The sequence below is a fragment of the Coffea arabica genome, chromosome 9c (genome assembly GCF_036785885.1).
Source record: "Coffea arabica cultivar ET-39 chromosome 9c, Coffea Arabica ET-39 HiFi, whole genome shotgun sequence".
Classification (NCBI taxonomy): Eukaryota; Viridiplantae; Streptophyta; class Magnoliopsida; order Gentianales; family Rubiaceae; genus Coffea; species Coffea arabica.
The window spans coordinates 32,124,794-32,147,162 of NC_092326.1; the positions used below are offsets into that span (position 1 = coordinate 32,124,794).

A 22,369-nucleotide genomic window follows, 5' to 3' on the forward strand; every position below is an offset into this window, starting at 1 on the left:
TAAATAGTTTGAATTACAATAAAGACTAGGATTGCCTAAAGGATATGCTTTCCCTGATTCAATTTTACTTCTCTTACAAAATTAACATCTGCTACCCCTCTTCAATGATACCCTTTGGAAACTATTACATGAACCAAAAGAATGAAGAATACTAAATACTAAATAACAAAAACAAAAAAAAAAAATCAAACACACCCCAGTTGGCAACCATGATAGTTAAAGACCAAAACTATCTTTTTTACCTCAATTATTTCTTGATCTACCTATTCCTCGAGTTATTTTTTAATCTGTCTAAGTTATCTTGTAAACCAAAGAATTTATGGGACGTGATATGTCAATAATACAACCCAAGGAAACCAGAAGTCTTACATATCCATTCAATCAAGTCAACACAATCATTGGAGCCATTCTTCCCCTGAATAACTCCATCCCACAAAAAGCCAAATGTTCTATAGCTTAGAGCAGAATGATTTCCCCTTTTTTAACAAAACATCGATTGGTTCTTCGTAAGCCATGACGCTTGCAATCTCAGCAGTCTTATTCTTTTGTTTGGACCCTTTTTGTACTATCCCTTTTCAGTTCTTATAAATAAGGGACCTCCTATATTTACACGGCATAGGAGTAGTTACTTTAGATGCCCACTTCATCAGTCACTGTCTGTTTTTTGTATTTGTGGCTATAGTTCTAAATGTCTACTACTTGTGACCACTGGCCAGTTGTACTTGTAGTAGTGCTTTAGTCTTCAACATTTCATGCAAACACTTTTACGTGCAAAGAAACAAAGGGTAGCATTCTGGTCTAACTTTCAGTTTCTTGAAGTACTTGTAACTGCTGAACCAACCTTTGTCTATGAAGTGGCATTGATTGATGTTCATTTTGTTCTATATAGGGGAAATGGATTCATGGGGAATGGGGCTATATAACAATTGAACTCGTTTTAAGATGAGTAACAAAAGCCTGGCATTTCTTTCTAACCTGCTAAATTTGGATTCTCTTAAAGAAGTAGTGACATAGGGACTTCTTAGGCTGGTGATTAGTAAGAAAAGGAAAGGTTTCTTGAATAATTAGTTGTCTCATTTGGTTTATTGTGGTTATAACAAGCACTGAGTTTAATTGGCTTTCAATTGAAGCTAACTTAGTCTTGTTTGTGTTACAGGAATGCATTGATTAGGGAATCAAGCAGTTTCAGAAAACAGACAAGTTTGTAGTGAAATCCCAGTAATTTCTGCTGGAAATAGAGGCAGTGTGATCCAATCAGAGAATCCAAAAATGGGTTTCAAGCCATGGATTTGGTATTGCAGGCCAGTGGAGAATGGAGTTTGGGCAAATCAAACAGAGAGTGCTTTTGGATCATACACGCCCTGTGCCTTAGATTCTGTAGTGGGGTGTGTGTCCCATTTGGTTCTTCTGGGATTGTGTTTATATAGAATATGGTTGACTAAGATGGATTACAGGATCCAGAGATATCGATTGAGGTCAAATTTGTACAATTATTTTTTGGCATTGCTTGCTGGGTTTTGCGCTGCTGAGCCCATGTTCAGACTGATTATGGGCATTTCACTTTTCAATCTGGATGAACAGAGTGGTCTGGCTCCATTTGAGGTGTGCATTTCCACATTCGAGGTTTTGAACTTCCTCTATTTTAACTGTTTGATAGTCGTCCTTCTACTCTGTCCAGCTATTTGTGACAAATATGTGATATTACGGGAGTAGTTGCATACCAAGTCTGATTCATTAAGCGTTTGCAGTGTTTTAGCTTGGAATTGTTTCAAGTATTTGATTAATCGTTAAAGATATACCTATTTCAGTTTTCAAGTTAGCAGGATCACCTTGTAAACAAGGATATGATTTTGAGATCAGTACTTTTGTTGTTGTTAAGCCACTCGTTTATTACTCGACTAGAAAATCAGTTTGATATGCTGCCCAATGGACATGGTTCTTTACATGCAACTATCATTTTCACTACTGTTTGATGCTCAGGAGGAGGTTGAAGTTCCTTACAAAACAAAGACATGTAACTCTCTCTCAGAACTATGAGTAAAGAAACTTTGGTTTCTTTGTTTCTTGTCGACTTTGGCTAACTATCGATATACTGATATGGAAAAGAACTTGAAATCTCTTGCAGAAGAAATTATAAGTTTTGGGCTTGAGAAGATATCTAGTGTGTACGTTTGGTGGTGAAGAAGTGCTGATTTGAAGCCTTAATTAGTGGACCATATTTTCCTAAACTTACAGTGCTTCACTAGGTGTTTACAACTTTTAAGCACTTGTTTTCTGTGCAGATGCTATCATTGGGCATTGAGGCACTTGCTTGGTTCTCATTAGTGTTTATGCTGGGCTTGGAGACAAAAATTTACATTAGAGAGTTCCGGTGGTATGTCCGATTTGGACTAGTTTATGTTTTGGTAGCAGATGCTGTAATGTTCAATTTGATATTTTCACTGAGGGATTTTTATACAAGGTAAGTTGTTTATTGTCCACGATATTCCTATTCTTTATCTAAATTCTATATTTAGTGCAATCACAAGGTCTGGTCCAGTTTGCTATGCTAAATTCATACTGATAGCTCAATCTGCTAGCAGTTTGGATAAATTGAAGAATTAGGTTTCTGGTCTCCACATTATTAGAATTTGTATTTAAGTGCTAGAAGCTCTTCGACTTTAAAGATGAACGTTTATAGTTCATGCCATAAAAACAAGAAGTGCTGCAGGATGTATATATAAAGTAAAAACGTCAGTAGGAAAGTTACTGGGTTTCACACTTGGATCATCAGGGCGGGTGCCGGAAATCTATCTTATCAACATATGTAATCTCCAATGCTGTATGTCACAGATAGATAGAATGACTCCCTCTATGAGAAGAACCAGAGATGTGTCTTAATATTGAGAAGTTTTTAGAGCATACATAGAGATAATGAAAATGGAGAACAAGACATTGTTCAAAGGACTAGAACTGTTGTAGGTCAGTGGCAGATATTTCAAAATGGTGAATGTAACTTCACTAAAGAGTTGCAAATAGGTAGCAAAAGATGATAAAGTATACAGGTCAGTGGAACACATAAATTTGATTGCTAGGTAATGCCTAAAATCTTTAACAAAATAATTGGATGAATCTTTCTGACATAATTTTACCATTTTTGTAAGCCACAAGATGTCTCTACTGGATGATGTTTGGCAGCAGATTTTTACCAGTTCTGTAATTTTGCAGGTCGATACTGTATCTATATTGCTCTACACTCGTGTTCCAGGTACATTAGTTTTCTTTTATGATTTGGCAAATGAGAGTTCATTGTTTTGGCCACCAATACACAACTATAATCTGCAATTAAACACATTTATCCATTAAGATTTGGGGCAATGTAGGAAGTCTATAGTGCAACCATGCTCCATTTTCAAAAATTCTGGAAGGCATCTAATGTAGACTTGCTTTCTGTATGGAGTTACCAACTGTGTTTGCTTGGTTAGTTTTAAAATTTTATTGAAAGATAATTAAGTGATAAAGGCTGCAAAACTTCTTCCATTATTGCTGTTATTCTTGGTTTCTGGACACATGTTTCACATGCACATAGATGTAGATGAGCATTGCTAGATCTACAAGTCATCTCTCTTGTGGTGGTCAACTAATTCCTCTGTGTATAACTTTTGAGGTTCAACACATGAAGCTTTCAATTGCCAAATGCTTAATGTAAACTATCAAATCCAAAGCCAGCACATTTACACCAAGCAGTACGGGAGAACTTAATAGTACAACCAACAAATGCCAAGCTAGATGTCTGTGTCTAATATTAGAGCATGACTGTCAAGAAATATTGAGATTTGAACTTTCTGCCACAGAGTTCATCCAAAGTATAATGTGCTGCCTTAAATATTCTGCTGTAGGTTTTGTTAGGAGGGCTGCTTCTTGTTTATGTCCCTCATCTGGAATCCTACCCTGGCTACATCCCATTATCTGGTGAATCTGCTGATGAAAATAAACATGAAACTTTTCTTGGAGGAGATATTTGTCCAGAGAGACATGCCAAATGGTTAGACAGTAAGTAGCTTTATGTTAAAGTCCTTCATGTCAGGTATTTAAATTCCTAAGAATGTGAAAAACAGGGGAGGATCTTAGTTAGTATGGACATGAATCTGTAATAGCTTCGCATCAGTGCTCTTTATGCTTCCTTAATGAACTCTGATCATGGCTCTAATCAGATTTTACATCCTCTACATGGTTAAATTATTGATTCTGCTTAATTGACAATCAACCCATTTCTACTTTCCAGACCAAAACATCAATTTAAGTGGTATACAAGATATAGCAACGCAGGCAGTTTAATATAAGAGATCCATAAATGTGATAAATAGATTACTCTCATCTCTAGTGGCTGATGGTGGCCAAAGATTAAGTTCATGTCTTGATAGTGTCTGTTATACTTTTATGTTTACCCACAACACTAATTATAATTGAGTACTATCTTGTGATAGGAATATATTTTGGATGGATGACCCCCCTCATGCAGCAAGGTTACAAAAGACCAATAACTGATAAGGATGTTTGGAAGCTGGATTCCTGGGATCAGACTGAGACACTGATTAAAAAGTTAGTTTGCAGTTTTCTCCTGCCACTAGTATTAAACAGTTGCAGAACTAAATTTCATTTCTGTTATGACTTAGGTTCCACAAATGTTGGGCTGAAGAATCTCAAAGACCAAAACCATTGCTTCTACGTGCATTGAATTGTAGCCTTGGAGGCAGGTAGCTATTTGGTTGTTACGTTTATGAAAGACTTGTTTTATCCGGCTACAATAGCAAAGGATCCTATTCTTTTTTCTTTTCTTTTTGGGAGGGTGGGTTGGGGCTTGGGGGAGGAAGGGGACAAAGTACTTGTCTTGGTTTATGTTGTTGATATATCTTTAGCTGTATCTTCAAGAGATGGTGTTCTACCTTTTCACCCCCCTATGTAATTGTTTTTGTTTTTGCAGGTTTTGGTATGGTGGCTTCTTCAGGGTTAGACCATTAATTTTTCTTATAAATGTTACTCATTCTGTAGTTCATAAATGTATTTAGTTTTTGATACCATAATACAAGATAGAGCCATCTAGGCAGGTGCTTGCATGACTAGATTTTATGCTTTTTGGGAACTAATTATGCTTCACTTCTTTCAAGAAAAATTTTATACTGGACATTTTCTTAGATTTTGTTGCAAGAGGAGAGAATTTAAATCAAAGGTTCAGAAATGACACATCATTTGATGGTTTGTCTTGACTAACTTTTAGTTTTCAGTCAGTAACAAATTATAAGAGCCATGTACTGTCTCATCTTAAATAATGACATAAGCTACTTTGTAAAGTCATTTTGGCCATAAGTTCATGTTAGCTGAGAACTTGTTTTTTATTCCATCAATTCAATTGTCATTATCATTTAATATTTGTTCATATATACTGAAAAAAAAGTATATGTGGACTAGTATTTATCAGGCCTAATGTAGAATAAAGACTCAATTCAAGTTGATTAGTGCGAGGAGCATCACCAGAGTATTTGTTCTTTGTATATTCATTTTAGATATTTCAAATTTTACACTGCATCTAGGGCGAGAGAAATTGAAGTTGAAAGTATCTTATTCATGTGAATTTTTAAGTTAAAGAATCTTTCTGTCAAAGCAGCAGAATTATTGGAGTCCAGCTTCAGAATGAGCATCTCTTTGCAATCCAATATGTCTTTTTTCAGATTATTTTCTCTTAAGTTCATTTGAATGAGCTAGTATTACTTCCAACTGTAGTTAATATCATCCAAACGAGATAGTACTGCCTCCAACTCTAGTTCCTTTTGAAGTTAACAGGAGATCATATTTGCTCATGAAAGCATAATTCTGCATGTACACATACAGTGAAACATATAGAGCTATTGTTTCTGAATAATTTGACAGTTTCTTAAACTCAATTTTGACGGTCTTGCAGATTGGAAATGATATTTCCCAGTTCATAGGGCCCATGATACTAAATCATCTCTTAACGGTAATTTTGTTTTTTCTTTATATCCATAACGATGTTGAATGATGCAGATTGTTTCTTTTCCTTTTTATTACTGTATGTGAAGCGAAAAATGTTGTGATGCATGATACTTACATCCTACAAATCCAGTGTTCTAATAAGTGAATATTTTCCTGATCTAAGCTGAAATGAAGATGGCATTGGGATAATATTAACACTCAAGTCAATTTTCAGATATGACAAATATTCATGTTCTAGAAATACTTGTACATCCTATCAAGAAAAGTGACTTGGTTATGGATTCTGCCTCTATGCTGTGCAAAAGTTATCTTTCTTTGTCATTTTGACTATTGTTGACCATTGATTGTCTAATGACTGCATAATGTGAAAATTCAGTTGATATCATCTTATGTTAGTCTTTCTAAACCCATGAGGTTAATAATAAAGTTCTGGCTTCATAATTTTTTTTTTAACTTAATCCTAGCGTACACAATGTAACCCAATATCTTCATCCGCCTTTTAATCTTTTGAACAACTTTACCTTGTATGCTTTTGTTAACAGGTATTTTGGGAGGAAAACATCTAGTCACAGTATTATGAGTGACCAACTAGTATTTATAGGAGTACAAACCTAACAAACTATTTACAAGAATACCCCTACTAATTTATTATCTACAAGAATACTTATATACCATGTTAACAGCTTTCTGTTTTGGACCATAATTTTTTTAAAATTTAAAACATGGGCTCTAAATGTAGTCAAAAGCTTCAACAAAATACAATTGTAGAAATTAGGTTTTGGAAAATAGTAAGAAAATAACATAAAAGAAATGGTCAAATTAAGAAATGAAAGTCCAACTCACTTAGATGTTGAAGCTCTGGAGTTCTCAAGCTTAGTGCTATAGGTGAGCCAGTACAAGCTTTAAGCCGTATGAATGTGACAGGAAGTGATTTTTCTTGGGGCTTGGAGAATTGTCTTAATATTGTCTAATGCTTCTTTTTTTTTTTTCAGTTTGACTGCAAAATAATTTACTGTTTCATGAGTACGTTTTCCATTTGCAGTAGTCAGTTCTCTTCATTAATTTGATACATTTTGCAGTCATTGGAACGAGGAGATCCTGCTTGGGTTGGTTATGCCTATGCCTTTTCAATTTTTGTCGGAGTGGTACGATTCATACTTAGTATACTAAATGTTTCTTCTTTAAGTAGAGGACTGAATTAGATTTTACCTGCTTTTGATGAAGACTACTACTTAGAAAGAAGAGAGTACACTTGTGCAGTATAGTGGCTGTACTAGTTTTTTTATGCAAGGCAGCAAACATCTCTAACTATCTTTTGAAAAATAGTGGGTTTGACATTCATTCTAAATTTTAAGGGAGTTATCTGTGGAATGGACATGTCTACAATGCTAATATCTCCTATTCATTTTCTTCTGTTATTATGATTTGGGTATCTGTTTATCTTTACAACATATTTTGTGCTTACTTTATTTATCTTAATGCAGTCTATCATAATTTAAGTTTTTGGCTGTGTGTTTATGCTAGGGATTAAGTAACTGTAATTTGAAGATGCAAAATAGAATCAAAATCTCAATACATGTAGAGAGACTAAAATTGGGTAGTCTTGTCGAATTCAAGACCAGTAACCTTTCACCTCATTGCATGACTGCAATCAATTTGTTCTACTCGGATTAAATAAGTGTAATGTGAACATGCAAATCATAATCAAATCTCAATACATGGAGAGACTATAATTGGATATTCTTGTAGAATTCAAGTAAGCCATGTAACCTTTCATGTAGGTGTTGTGACTACAATTGGTTGTTTTCTAGTGGGGGCTTAAGTGCAGTTTAATTATATGAATTAGAGTCAAATCTCAATACATGGAGGCACTACAATTGGGCAGTCTTGTCAAATTCAAGTAAGCCAATTAACCTTTTTTGTAGGTGGTGTGACTACAATAAATATTGTCTCACTGGGATTAAGTAAGTGTAATTTGAAGATGCAAATTAGGATCATATCTGAATACATGGGGAGACTAGAGTTGGATAGTCTTATCTAATTCATGTAAGCCAAGTAATCTGTCATGTAGATATTGTGAATACATTCAATTGTTTTAATTCAAGCTTATAAATTTATTAACTATACATGGCATGTATGTGTTTGGATATATTGACGTTCATTCTGACCTCTTTCTCTTTCTTTCTCCTTTTCTAAGTAAAAGTGTGCATATGTTTGTGCAAATGTCCTCTCTTTCTTTCTTCATGTTGGAGGTAAATGCCTTAATCAATTGATAAAAGTTTTGTACTACCATTGGTTGTTTTGTTCATCATCTTTGAGATACAGAAACTTGCACCCGGTGATGAGACACAGTTATTGTATTTAGTCAATTTGACTCTATCTGCTCGTCCTTTTAGTTATTAATTATGCTAAAAGTATATTTTTCATATATTTCATTGATCTATTTATACAAGTAACTAGGTTAAATGGTCAGCCATGTACAGCTGTATATAGTCTGTAATTACAGACCTATCTTAGACTAATTGCTGTATTCTTAGACTAATTACAGCAGCTATCTTAGACTAATTACATAGCTGTATTCTTAGACTAATTACAGCTAATTCCTACCAACTCTCCCCCTCAAGTTGGGGCATAGATATCACAAATGCCCAACTTGGATAGAGATGCATTGAATAAGCTACTAGTAACAGCATGAGTCATAATATCAGCCAACTGATCTGAACTTCTAGTATAGGGAATTTCAATTGTCCCGGAATCAAGATTATCTTTGATGTAGTTCCTATCAATTTCAACATGCTTTGTCCGATCATGTTGAACAGGATTATTTGCAATCTTAATGGCTGCCATATTATCACAAAATAATACCATAGAACCTTTTGGACCAAACCCAATCTCCTTTAAGAGAATTTTCAGCCAAGAGAGTTCTGTGATAGCGATGCATAGCTCGATATTCAGCCGCTGCACTAGATAATGAAACCACGTTCTGTTTTTTACTTTTCCAAGACACCAAGTTGCCTCCAACAAAAGCCAAATATCCAGAAGTTGATTTTCTATCCAACTTGCTACCAGCAAAATCAGAGTCTGTATTTCCAACCACATCAAAATGTTCGTGTTTGGAGAATAAGACACCTTTTCCTGGAGCTGATTTCAAGTAAGCCAAGATTCGATTAACAGCATTCATGTGTTGATCACTTGGATTGTGCATAAACTGGCTAACAACACTGACTGCATATGCTAAATCTGGCCTGGTATGAGTTAAATAGATTAGTCTACCCACGATCCTTTGATATCTTTCCATGTTTGTTGGAATTTGATCAGAAAAGAAGGCTAGGCCATGATTCACTTCAATCGGAGTATCTATCGGCTCACAAGCAGACATACCAGTTTCAGCTAGGAGTTCCAATGTATACTTCCTTTGGGAAAGGAAGAGTCCTTGCTTGGACCGTGATACTTCAATGCCAAGAAAATATTTAAGAGTCCCAAAATCTTTAATCTCAAATTCTTTGGCCAAGTAGCTTCGAAGGTTCTCAATTTCTTCTTTGTTATTACCTGTTACAATCATATCATCAACATAGACAAGAAGCACGGTAATATCATTGTAGTTACGTTTATAGAACAGCGTGTGATCTGCTGAAGCTTGCTTGAATCCATACTCCTCCATGGCATGACTCAATCTTCCAAACCATGCCCTTGGTGATTGTTTTAATCCATACAATGCCTTTTTCAGTCTGCACACCTTTCCTTCTTCTAGTGTAAACCCCTGAGGAGGATCCATGAAAACTTCCTCAGTCAACTCACCATGAAGAAAGGCATTCTTCACATCAAATTGTCGTAGAGGCTAGTCTAAATTAACTGCAAGTGACAATATGACACGAACAGTGTTCATCTTGGCAACCGGTGCAAATGTCTCTTGATAGTCAATACCATAGGTTTGAGTGTAGCCTTTTGCAACCAGTCTAACTTTGTATCTTTCAACTGTCCCATCAGACTTGTATTTGACATTGAATACCCATTTACACCCTACGGTCTTCTTTCCCATTGGTAACTCAACCATTTCCCAAGTAGAATTCTTTTGGACAGCCATCATTTCTTCTACCATTGCATCTTTCCACTTAGGATCATCAAGGGTTTCCTGAAAATGACTAGGAACATATACAGAAGACAACTGAAGAGCAAATGTCAAGTTAGCCTTAGACAAACAGTGATAGGATATAAAATCAGAAATTGGATAAGAAACATTGGAAGCTTTTGAAAAACCAAGTCTATCAGGTTCTTTTCGTTCACGAAGAGGATATCTTCTATTCTGATCAATATTAGGATATGAGTCAAGACTTTCAGAAGAAGTACATACCTTAGTGTCAATCTTGGAAGATTCATTCGATAGCATGGTAGTATCATCAAGGGAGGTACAAGAATCAGGAGGCATAACAGTGGTATCTTTTGTTCTCCTAGAATATCCTTTCTCAAAGAGATGAGCTGGTCTCTCACTATTAGTTTCAATTTTATTTTCCTGACCATCATCTAAAACTAAGGATTCCCCATTTTCCTTTGCATTCTCTATACTTGAGATCCATATCCTTTTTTCTCCTAGCCATTGTTCTTCCTCTTCTCTACTTTTAATCTCCCCCTGAAGAGGAACCGCAGACATATGCCCAGAAAAATAAGACTCATTTTCACAAAATTGAACATCCATAGACATATAGTAGGTTCTTGTAGGAGGTTGAAAACATTTATATCCCTTTTGTCAATTAGAATAGCCATGGAAAACACATTTGATAGCACGAGGATCAAGTTTATCTCTATGATGAGAATGAACATGAATATAACATACACAACCAAAAACCTTTGGACAAATATTAAGAGCAGCAGGAATAGAATGAAATTTAGATAACATTCTCAAAAGGGTTTGGAAATCAATAACCTTAGCAAGCATTCGATTAATGAGGAAAACAGCAGCCATAATAGCTTGTCCAAAAATGTTTTGGAACATGCATAGTAAAACATAAGGCTCGTGCTACTTCAAGAAAGTGACGATTTTTCCATTCTGCTGTGCCATTCTGCTGGGGTGTGTAAACACAAGTGGTTTGATGAAGAATGCCATGTTGCATCGTAAAATCAGCAAGAGATCGATTCACAAATTCACGACCATTATCAGAATGAAAAACCTTAATTCTAGTGTTGAATTGAGTAAGAATCATGTTATAAAACTGAGGAATAATATGACAAATATCACTCCTAGATTTCATCAAATATACCCAACTGACTCTAGTACAGTCATCAATAAAAGATACAAAATTTTTATGTGCTGAAGTAGAAGTAGTTGAGAAAGGACCCCACACATCAGTATAAACACATGAAAAAGGAGTGACACTTTTATTAAAACTAACTTTGAAAGGAACACGATGGTTTTTTGCATAAACACATTGTTCACATCTTAAGCTAAGAACATAAACACATTGTTCATATTGTTCACACGAGGCCTTTTGGTGAGGTAGCCTGCGGGTGCCTGTTGTGTTGTCCAGCACCGCCAAGAACAAAATTCATGGCCCCACGGGGTGTCAAACTGTGGGATAATATCGCCGAGGGGCTGTTAGAGTTGGTATCAGAGTCGACTCCCGACCGCAGTGTGCCAGCGATGACGCTGGGTCCCCTAAGGGGGGTGGATTGTAACAATCCCACATCGGTTAGGGAGAGAGCCTGGGCTGCTTTGATAAGCCAGTTGTGGTATCACCCACCTCGACGAGGCCTTTTGGCAAGGTAACCTGTGGATGCCTGTTGTGTTGTCCAGCACCGCCAAAAACAAAACCCACGGCCCCACGGGGTGTCAAACTGTGGGACAATATCGCCAAGAGGCTGTTAGAGTTGAAATATTGGAAAATAACTTAGGAAACATATGCTCTAAATAAGAAAAAGATGGATGTCCTAGTCGACGATGCCAAAGGATTATTCTTTCCATGTCTGATGTCCCACTTTTTGTTTGAAAACCTCGACTAGATATTGTTATCCCTCAATTGTCTTCCCAGTAATATAAACCATCCCTCTCCTTACCAATGCCAATCGTCATCTTCGTAAGATTGTCCTAAAAAACACAATGAGTAGAGTGAAAAATGACAGAACAGTTAAGATGCTTTGTTATTTTACTAATGGAGTGGAGATTATTTGAGAGTTTAGGTGCAAGTAAAACAGAGGACATAGAAAATTTTGGGGAAAGAGACACATTTCCAGCGCCTATGATTGGCGTAAAATTTCCATTAGCAACCTGTACAGACTTCACAGGTGGAGATGTAAGAGAGTCAATGATAGAAGAGTTACTAGTCATGTGATCAGTAGCCCCTGAATCAATAATCCAAGTGCTAGGATGAGCAGAAATAACGGACAAACCAAAAATACCTTCTTGAGAAGATCCCCGAGACACATGAGAATGCAAAGGAAAATGGGGAATCCTTAGTTTTAGATGATGGTCAGGAAAATAAAATTGAAACTAATAGTGAGAGACCAGCTCATCTCTTTGAGAAAGGATATTCTAGGAGAACAAAAGATATCACTGCTATGCCTCCTGATTCTTGTACCTCCCTTAATGATAATACCTCCATTGATAATACTACCATGCTATCGAATGAATCTTCCAAGATTGACACTAAGGTATGTACTTCTTCTGAAAGTTCATAAACTTCAGAGGAATCTGATACATCAAGGTAACTTCTTTTTACAGCATCCCAAACTTCCTTTGCTGTGCCGCATTGTACAAAGTGAGATACCAGATTATCACTCATTGAATTAATAAGCCGAGATTTGACAAGAGAATCTTCAGCTTCCCATTCATCATAACTTGAATTATCTACTGCTGGTGCAGCCTTCTTTCCATTAATATAGCCCATTTTTTTTCTTCCAGCAATATGCATCTCCAAAATCTTGGACCAAACTCGATAATTAGTGCCATCCAATTTTATATGGATGGAAGAAGAAGCATCTTGTATGGTTAGAGTGGAGAGATTCTTGCTGTTAGGAGATTCAACATCAGGTTTGGTTGACATATTGTGATGTGATTAGTGTTTTAGAGAAGAAATTTTAGCAGTGTGGGCTATTGAAAGAATGGCTGGAATTTTCAGAGAAGAGGAGAGCAAGAAAAAACCCCAATGCTCTGATACCAAGTTATTAATTATGCTAAAAGTATATTTTTTCATATATTTCATTGATCTATTTATACAAGTAACTAGGTTAAATGGTCAGCCATGTACAGCTGTATATAGTCTGTAATTACAGACTATATACAGTTGTATTCTTAGACTAATTACAGCAGCTATCTTAGACTAATTACATAGCTGTATTCTTAGACTAATTACAGCTAATTCCTACCAACTCTTTTAATAACATAATTTCAATTTAAATTTCTTTCAACAATCATTCTGTATTTGCATTTTCCTTTTCTTCAAGATACAGTATGAATCCATGCTGCTCATTTTATATTTTTAGGTCCATAATAAACTAACTCTTTTCTATTTCTTCAGTCATTTGGAGTTCTTTGTGAAGCTCAGTACTATCAGAACGTCATGCGTGTTGGTTTCAGGCTAAGATCAACTTTGGTAATTGTGCTTCCTTCTCTAAATTGCGAGCACCAAATATTGCCTCTTCTGTATATTGATTTGTTCATTGTTCTTGTGATTACATGTTTTGTGCTTTGGATGTTGTGAAAATACATTTGTATGTGGATCTATCCAATCACAGGCTGAATGACTAAAAATGGCAGGAATGGTTGGACTCCAAAACTAGCTGCAACCCAGCCACAGGTTTCAAGAAAAGGAAAGACTGCATGAATTAGCAAGCCAGAATCACTAGCCTACTAGATAAAATGTATATCATAGTGTAATTGGCCTTCTAAGATACACAATCATGACTTTGTGATATGTCCAGTGGATATTTAGGAAATTGTTGAAATGGATTATAAGGCTTAAAATGTGCAATAGTTATAGCAAGTTGGGCATAATATTGGGTGGCCAATAATGTGCTGGGCTGATAAGCCACCTAGGTCATTAACAATTGATGTCAAAAGGCATGAGCATATTGTGAGAATGTCAGAGGGATTTCATGGAGAGATGGTGACTGGAATCTTTCATATTACCTGATTGGGATGAATTTGGATACTAAGAGGACTGGGCTGGCTACTTCTGATAAGATGTCAAGCTAGTGTGAGACTCCAGTAAGTTATCAGGCCGGTATTCCAGAGAAATTGATCCTTTAACAAGTAATGACTTTGAAGCTTGATTAGTGCAGCTCAGTAGAAACACTTCTGAGTCTTTATTTCATCGGCGCCGAGTTCCACTTCTATTCTAATTTAGTTTTCATCTACCAATGTTTAACAAGTACTTCATTTATTAATTGCCCCACTGTACATCTGCAAAAAAATTCTTTTAAACTTCAACACATTAATAGGAAAATACACAAACTAGTCCAACCCTGATGTTCATTGAATCTTTAGCTTTTCTGGGGTGTTTAGGTATTATATGGCTGTTATTTCTATTGACGTTGACATGGAAGTATTGAGAATATAGGATCATATTCCCAAATCCTTTATCCAATTTTCCCAAATGGTTTTTATGGCAAATAAATTGTCTGAAAGCATAGTGTCTTACAATTGGAACAGTTTTTTCTTTCCGCTGCAAAAGAAATTAGAAGACTTCAATTCTCTTCCTCTTCATGTCTAGGTTAATGACATGAATGTCAAGCTGAAAGAAATAATCTTGTGATTTGTGTAAGTTAATCAAGAAACAAGTTTCATTATTGTATGCAAATTCCTTAACATCCTTGTCAAACAAAGTATCAGTTTTTGTTCCATCCTCGACCATAGGTTCAAATTCTTCCCTTTTAGCTTAGCAGTTCATGTTAGTCTTTTCATGTTGTTCTTTCTTCTCTTGGTCTTTGATGCAAGGGCAGTTCCATCCCCATCTTATTTTTCTGTTTTTACGTAGTGATAGAAAGAGAATCTACGATTCTGCCTGGTATCAAAGAAGGCCACAAGCTCAGTTCACATATGATATCAGTTTCCACTGCCATTATCTTAGTTATTAGTTCTTTCAACTATTATTATTTAGTCACGTTTTCTGATGCTGAAGCAGTTTTCATCTGAGTTGGAATATATACTGTTGGCATTTGTAGGTAGCTGCTATTTTTCGGAAAACTTTGAGGCTAACACATGAGAGTCGCAAGAGCTTCCCATCCGGAAGAATAACAAATATGATAACAACTGATGCTAATGGACTTCAGGTACTGACCTGTGGATTTTTTGTTTTAATTATAACCGTATTTAAAGAACAAGAAGCTTGGTGCCAGAATCTGGTCTTCTTTTAGTTGGTTTTTTTTGTTCATTCTTTATGTTAGAGCTGTTATACTAAGTACTGCACCCAAACAACTGAGTTAAATTCCAGTAGGTTTTTGAACATTTGATCAACCTCTGTATCCGCTGAACAATAAATTAAGGAGAAATTTTTTCCATGAGATTGATCCGTATTTCCTAAACTATCATTATCTTCTACCTAGAATACACATCAACCTTTTCATATTACCTTCCATTGGCTTCAGAAATTTCTGGAATGGTCCTCCAGAGTAGCAGTAATATCTCATTCAATAGTGTTCGATACTCTATTTGGCTAATGATTGCAGCTATGGGCTAAAACATCAAAGTCTATATTAAGCTGGACTATGGAATGATTTTTTTTTTAAAAAGAATATATCTCAGTTGAATCTAACACCATTTCTGGTTGATTAGCACCCAAAAGAGCAGCGAGAGTTTTTCATATTTTCTTAGTGGCCGGAATAATTATTAAAACCAGTATACATAAGAAGAAAATGCTTTAGAATTACACCATTGGATATGCAAAGTTGTAAAACATCAAATCTTTGTTGATGTTAGAGTTGTATGATTGGGCTTAATGGGTGAAACCATTATCACTGGCTTAGAAACATATACCTTTCTATTGTGAATCTTGTAGCAAGGAAATCTAATCAGAATATCAGTCTCAAAACATCACTGGAACCAACATTATTGATTTGGTGAAGATGGGTTAAGCTAATCTTGAATGAGATGAATTACCAATAATTAAGGATTTTTATGGAATCATGCCTTTCAGCAAAGTCTCAAATTTCCATCATGTTTATACTTGTGTTTGTCTACATTCTGTGCAAGAATTCTCATATTTGTTATATCTGTGATGTTACCAACTGATTTCTGATTGATTTTTAGCAAATATGCCAACAACTTCATGGCTTATGGTCAGCTCCATTTCGAATTACGATAGCCATGGTTCTTCTATACCAGCAATTAGGGGTGGCATCACTTCTTGGTTCTCTTATGTTGGTTCTAATGTTTCCCATTCAGGTAAAAAGATTTTTGAGCCACAATTTACTTCTTGCAATAACTTTTGTGCATCAATGTATCTCTTGGGATCAGTAGAATATGGAGTACATTCCAAACCAAGTGTTTCAGTGGGTTAATTTGCAACTGCTCCTTTTTGAATTTAGAATAAGATTTCTAGTATGCACTATGTAAATGGAATTTAGGTTGCATTGTCCTGCAACTGGTTTACTGCTTTCATTTTGATTAGTGCATGCTTTCTGAACTTTTAGTAAGCAACGCATAATCAAGAACTATAACCCAAGCTATTATAATGTTTAGGAATATAAATCTAATCCAATATGATCTCTTCAAAGTTGTACTATACATGTTAACAAACAGAGTCTGTAATTTATACACTTGAAGTAAACATTCAGGAGCCTGGAAGGATATTACATGCTTGGGCAAGAGTGTGTGTAAATTTGGTTTGGTTAAAAGAAGATAATACTCGAAGTTTTCTTGTCTTGAGAAAATATCAGGAAAAATTCGAATTGCAAAATACAGAAAACATGTATTTTTTTTTAAGAATATTGAGTTTTTTACATCCGAGCACAGTCATTACCACCCATTATGTCAATATATTTGGTTAGCTTTACATACGTCTACCCTGAAGGTGTTCAACATTTTGGGCTGGTGAGCTCTCTTCACTTTTATTTTTCCTCTTTTTATACTCATGCACATGTTGCCATCCTGCACCATGTTTGGCATGTTGGCTTTTATTCGTGTACTGTGCATTATCCCTTGTTTCCTGTAGGATATAATCATTCTACCTTGTAAAAAGCTTGATGTTCTAATCTGGTTTTTGATACAGACTTTTATTATAATCAAGATGCGAAAACTATCCAAAGAAGGACTTCAGCGTACTGACAAAAGAGTTGGTCTAACCAATGAAATTTTAATGGCCATGGATGCGATTAAGTAAGTTGCAAAATGGATAAGGTTGTTTATAATTTTAATTAGTTCTGTTAAACAATTTTGACCATGTTGTGGTTATTTATATCAGATGTTATGCATGGGAGAAGAGTTTTCAGTCTAAGATCCTGAGCATGAGGAATGATGAACTGTCATGGTTCAAGAAAGCACAGTTTCTAGCAGCGGTAATTCATAATCTATACTCTATATAAAAGTGTGTTAAATGATTTACATTTGGGTATTTCTTACTTTTTTGAACTACATATATTACCCTTAACTTAAACACTGGTTTAAAGGCAACGTATTGATACACTAATCTATTAGTATGATCGGATATATAAAAGATTAGCTGAATCAGGAAATCTCAGTTAGCCTATTGAAGCATTTTGACACTGAAAAACTTTGGTCTGTTTCTGACTACTAGAATATTGTTCAGTTGTTAGTTTATAAGTTGCTCTTACATATGTAGCTTATGTTTTCTGATGATTGTAATTGCATCTAAGTAATTAGACCTAAAATTGTCTGATCACGGTTTCTAAATACTGACTGGGTAAGCTAAGTTTGGCTGAATAGTGCTTTTCTTTGAATTTGGACCCTTTTGATGTGTGAACTAGATCATCTTACATGCTCCAGATATTTAGTAGGAGTGGGATCTATTAGGCAGTTATTTGATTTCTTAAAGCATCATGTTTTACAAATTTTTGAGTGCTTAATTGTTGTCCACACCCTCATTATCTCTATGTTCCGTTATTTGCAGTGTAACACTTTCATACTAAACAGCATCCCGGTTCTTGTAACTGTGGTTTCGTTTGGAATGTTTACTTTTCTTGGTGGAGATTTGACACCTGCCCGGGCATTTACCTCTCTTTCTCTGTTTTCGGTTCTGCGTTTTCCCTTGAACATGCTTCCCAACTTGATAACTCAGGTATCTCTTCATTGGCATGTTGCTAACTCATCTGTTCACATTTTATTAGCACCTTGTGCTGCAATTCATTACTTTGGCTAAAATGGTATAAGCATAGATTTGCGGAGTTGGAGTTTCTTTTCTTTTTGTGTTCATAACGTATTGGAGTTACACATATCAAATTTTCATTTACAGACAGGCATGCAGGCAAGTCAATATTGGCCTAACGTTTTAGTTCTTTGAAATTCAAGCATCCATATTATTATGAAAAAGTGTGCTTGGAGCAGTAAATTATTATGTGGAAAACATTGAGACTTGAGCATGACCAGTTATGTACAGAGAATAATCATGGAGATTCAAGTTAATGCTAAATGCTTGAATACCATCCGCGATGGTTTCTAGTCGCATGAATTTTGAAGAAAGGTGCAACCAGAAACACCCAGCAAAGAACTTATGACATCATGAAGTTGAGTTTCCAGAAGGATGAGAGCTGATACTAGTTGTCAGGAATTTACTGATGGAGATATCCCAATCTGAATTACCAGACTTTGTCTTACAGTTTTACTAGGAAAATACATGCCATAGACATCCTAAAACAGAATGCTTCCAGGAAAAGACAAATGAAACTTAAAGTAGCTAAATTTTCAAATCTCAAGGATATGGCTATTTTTCGGAAGGTATTCCAGCCATGAGAATCAAATCATTAGAAAGCACTGAAGCTTTTGTCCATGACTGGTTTACAATCTTAGTCACCCACATGAAAAACAAGTAGCTTGTGCTTGAGTGCTTGAAAGGAAATTCACAAGGTTTGTGTTCCACATATAAATATAACCAAGTGTACTGAAATTACTGTATGCTTAAACATGGGCATATTATTCTTTGCACATTGCATAGGCAAAGAGGCGAATTATGTTCAAGATATGAAAAAAATAAAAATAATGGCTGGTCATTTTGGATAATAAACTTTCTCCTTATTAAATCTTGAATTAAGTAGACTGATATCTGAGGTTTCCTTGGTAAAAGTAAAACATGGTTTTACATTACATGTTTCCTGGAGGCCATAAAATACCTGACAATCTGTTTCAATTTTGAATCTGCTTTTCCCCTCTTATGTTTTTCTGTGCATTATGATGCTTCCAGACGCCATTTTGACATTTTTCCAAGGGATATTTCCCCTTTTCTTGCTATTTGCTCGCTTCTTTTCTCTTTGTTATAGTTTTCTGTAGCTACTTTTGCAGACTGCCATTTTGAGCCAACTTATTATAATCTGTTGAATAATCAAAGCTCCTTAAATAATATAAGAACATTATTTATTGCATCATCTATTCAAATTTAATTTTCTTACCCTACTTTGGAAGGTGGTAAATGTAAATGTATCACTACAACGGCTGGAGGAATTGTTCCTAGCTGAAGAAAGAATCCTTTCATCAAATCCACCTGGTGAACCAGGGCTTCCTGCCATTTCAATCAAGGATGGATACTTTTCATGGGATTCTAAGGTCGTGCTTTCCTCCTTATATCTCTGTGCACTGTCCATATCTCTAATGTGTTTGATTTTTAAACTGTTAATACACATGGAGAAATCAGATTTTTATGAAACTTTTATAGTGTTCATAATTGAAATTCTTATTTGATCCTTTACTCTTGATTTAACAATCAGAGGATCAATAATGCAGCGTAAAAGAATTTGAATGCATGAAACAACCTTCTTTGTGTTTGTGGAGTTTCTATAGCATACATCAATTAACTTGCATCACAAATCTTTCACTCTGAAGAAAAATCTCTGGTTAAAATTTAATTGACGAGCAAATCTTTATAGTTGGTAGTCTCAAAAGCTTAGTGACTATTACTTATGTGTTGCTCTTAGTCTTTCTTCTAGTGCATTATCAATTATTTTGAATGCCAAATACTCTTCCTAAGTTACTGCATTTAGTTTTTAGAGGACAAGGGAAGCGAATGAGCTGCTCTGCAAATGTCATGTTTATATCATGCAAATTCAAAAGTTACTGATTTTTCAATTTTACTTTAGGCAAACGAATGTGCTGGCAATGTACTTTAAAAATCCAACTAAAATACTGTCTGCTTGAACTTTTATTTGAGATAGAATATTATAAATTTAGACTTTGAATATGTTATTGAACTAAAAAAAATTGCTTCTATTAAATTTCATGTTTCATTACTCCCTGTACAGGCTGAAAGGCCCACCTTGTCAAATATAAATCTGGATATACCAGTGGGCAGCCTTGTAGCAGTTGTTGGCAGCACTGGAGAAGGAAAGACATCTCTAATATCAGCAATGCTTGGGGAACTTCCTGCTTCAGGAGATACAAATGTTGTCATTAGAGGAACTGTTGCTTATGTTCCTCAAATTTCTTGGATATTCAATGCCACAGTAAGACTCAGGATGCCCATATTAGACTTATTTATCAATTTCTACCAAAAATATTAAGTAAAACAACTATTAAGAAGCTTAACATTCTACTAGTTTGTTGTAGAGATTCAAATTATTCATCTTCAAATCATTTTGCAGGTGCGAGAAAACATACTGTTTGGGTCTAGCTTTCAACCTTCCCAATATTGGAAAGCTATAGATGTTACAGCATTGCAGCATGATCTTGATTCACTTCCAGTTAAGCCTCCCAGTTCATGTAGCTGACTTAGTTTCATCATTGACCTTGCATTTAGAGCATGATAATTAATTGCCTTCTCAGGGTCATGACCTTACAGAGATAGGTGAAAGAGGAGTTAATATCAGTGGAGGACAAAAGCAGAGAGTCTCTATGGCAAGGGCTGTGTACTCTAACTCTGATGTATACATATTTGATGACCCCTTGAGTGCTCTAGATGCACATGTTGGACGACAGGTGATTCTTATTTTCTGCAAGTATATTCTGCTAGAAGAGAAAATAGAAAAAAGGCGAAATGGTGTGACTGCTTCAGTATAAGAAATGTCTACAGTCATTCTTGTTCTCCATTCTTATCCAACTACATTTAGCTAGAAACTTATATTGTATTTAATGCCTATACTTTACTCCTTGAACCTGACTTATCCAATAGCAAGGTTCTTTAGCTGCAATTTCTTGCTTAAAATCTGGGTCTTATGAGGATTGGAAACTCTTTTATTTAATCAGTTTCCTTTCACATCAATTGAGTTCTCCATAAATTAGATCATTATTGCATTACTAGTTGATCCATAAACTATATATATCTATGCAGAACAGACAACTTCCTAAATTTTGGTTCAAATGTTCACAGAATCTGAAATTATGCACGCATTATATCTATGGCATTTTGCAGCTCAAGTAAATTTGGACGTGACAACATGATAGTTATCTTTTGGATTTACAACCATCAGTATACTACCCTGTTATCTTCCATCAAAAACTTGTGTTTGCAGCAAGACATTTTCCTGATCTGATCGACTAGATTGCCTATTTCCAGGTTTTCAACAAATGTATTAAGGAGCAATTGCAAGGAAAAACAAGGGTGCTTGTGACAAACCAGCTACATTTTCTTCCACAGGTGGATAGAATTATTTTGATATCTGAAGGTACAGTGAAAGAGCAGGGCACCTTTGAGGAGCTTTCCAGAGATGGGACGCTTTTCCAAAAGCTAATGGAGAATGCAGGAAAAATGGAAGAACACATTGAAGAAAATGGAGATGTGACAATTACTAGCTGTGAATCTTCACAATCTTTTGGCATACTGCATGAGCAGCAAAAGGACACAGACTCAATGAGTAAAAGGAAAGAAGGTAAATCCGTTCTAATCAAGCAAGAAGAGCGAGAGACAGGTATTGTCAGCTGGAAAGTCATAACAAGGTACCTTACAACTCTTAGGTTAAAGTCCATGGTTTCCAGTATCTCAAATTGCACTTTCTCGTTTCTTTCAACACTTTATCATCTCAAACTAATTCATTAATGACATTGGATTTCTTTGAAAATTTTAATTAAAATAGCTCCAAAGAAAATGTAAAATGTCTATGAATGTGCAGTGCTCACATTTTGAGAGGTCAAGCAACTGCCTAGTTTAAGCCAAGTTATATATACAATATACATCTGCCCTCATATAATATGCTAATTTTCTTAGAAAAGATTAGAAAGTACATCCTATATTGAAACAAAAGTAACGACCTCAACAACAATGAGAAAAGAACGGAAAGCAACTAAACATGG

The 22,369-nt window shown here is 35.4% G+C and overlaps 1 protein-coding gene across 3 annotated transcripts in view; it reads left to right on the forward strand.

The window, feature by feature from the left end:
* Nucleotides 1-368: 368 nt before the first annotated feature.
* The window catches only part of LOC113708630 (ABC transporter C family member 12-like), a 33,051-nt gene continuing 11,050 nt past the window's right edge, over nt 369-22,369 (forward strand). The window contains exons 1-21 of one of the 3 annotated variants that reach the window (XR_011821176.1): nt 369-785; nt 1,157-1,602; nt 2,283-2,461; nt 3,208-3,247; nt 3,879-4,032; nt 4,467-4,581; nt 4,656-4,736; nt 4,964-4,988; nt 5,939-5,995; nt 7,071-7,136; nt 13,500-13,574; nt 15,145-15,252; nt 16,229-16,363; nt 17,190-17,296; nt 17,382-17,475; nt 18,048-18,215; nt 19,553-19,693; nt 20,386-20,586; nt 20,725-20,823; nt 20,906-21,058; nt 21,636-22,015. Coding sequence is in view for 2 of the 3 variants with exons in the window: in XM_072065248.1 (XP_071921349.1) it covers nt 1,270-1,602; nt 2,283-2,461; nt 3,208-3,247; nt 3,879-4,032; nt 4,467-4,581; nt 4,656-4,736; nt 4,964-4,988; nt 5,939-5,995; nt 7,071-7,136; nt 13,500-13,574; nt 15,145-15,252; nt 16,229-16,363; nt 17,190-17,296; nt 17,382-17,475; nt 18,048-18,215; nt 19,553-19,693; nt 20,386-20,586; nt 20,725-20,823; nt 20,906-21,058; nt 21,636-22,015 (2,711 nt within the window). In the remaining variant the exon portion in view is untranslated. Of the gene's footprint in view, nt 786-1,156; nt 1,603-2,282; nt 2,462-3,207; nt 3,248-3,878; nt 4,033-4,466; nt 4,582-4,655; nt 4,737-4,963; nt 4,989-5,938; nt 5,996-7,070; nt 7,137-13,499; nt 13,575-15,144; nt 15,253-16,228; nt 16,364-17,189; nt 17,297-17,381; nt 17,476-18,047; nt 18,216-19,552; nt 19,694-20,385; nt 20,587-20,724; nt 20,824-20,905; nt 21,059-21,635; nt 22,016-22,369 lie in introns of those variants that run through there. The other 2 variants (XM_072065248.1, XM_072065249.1) reach the window with 2 other exon arrangements.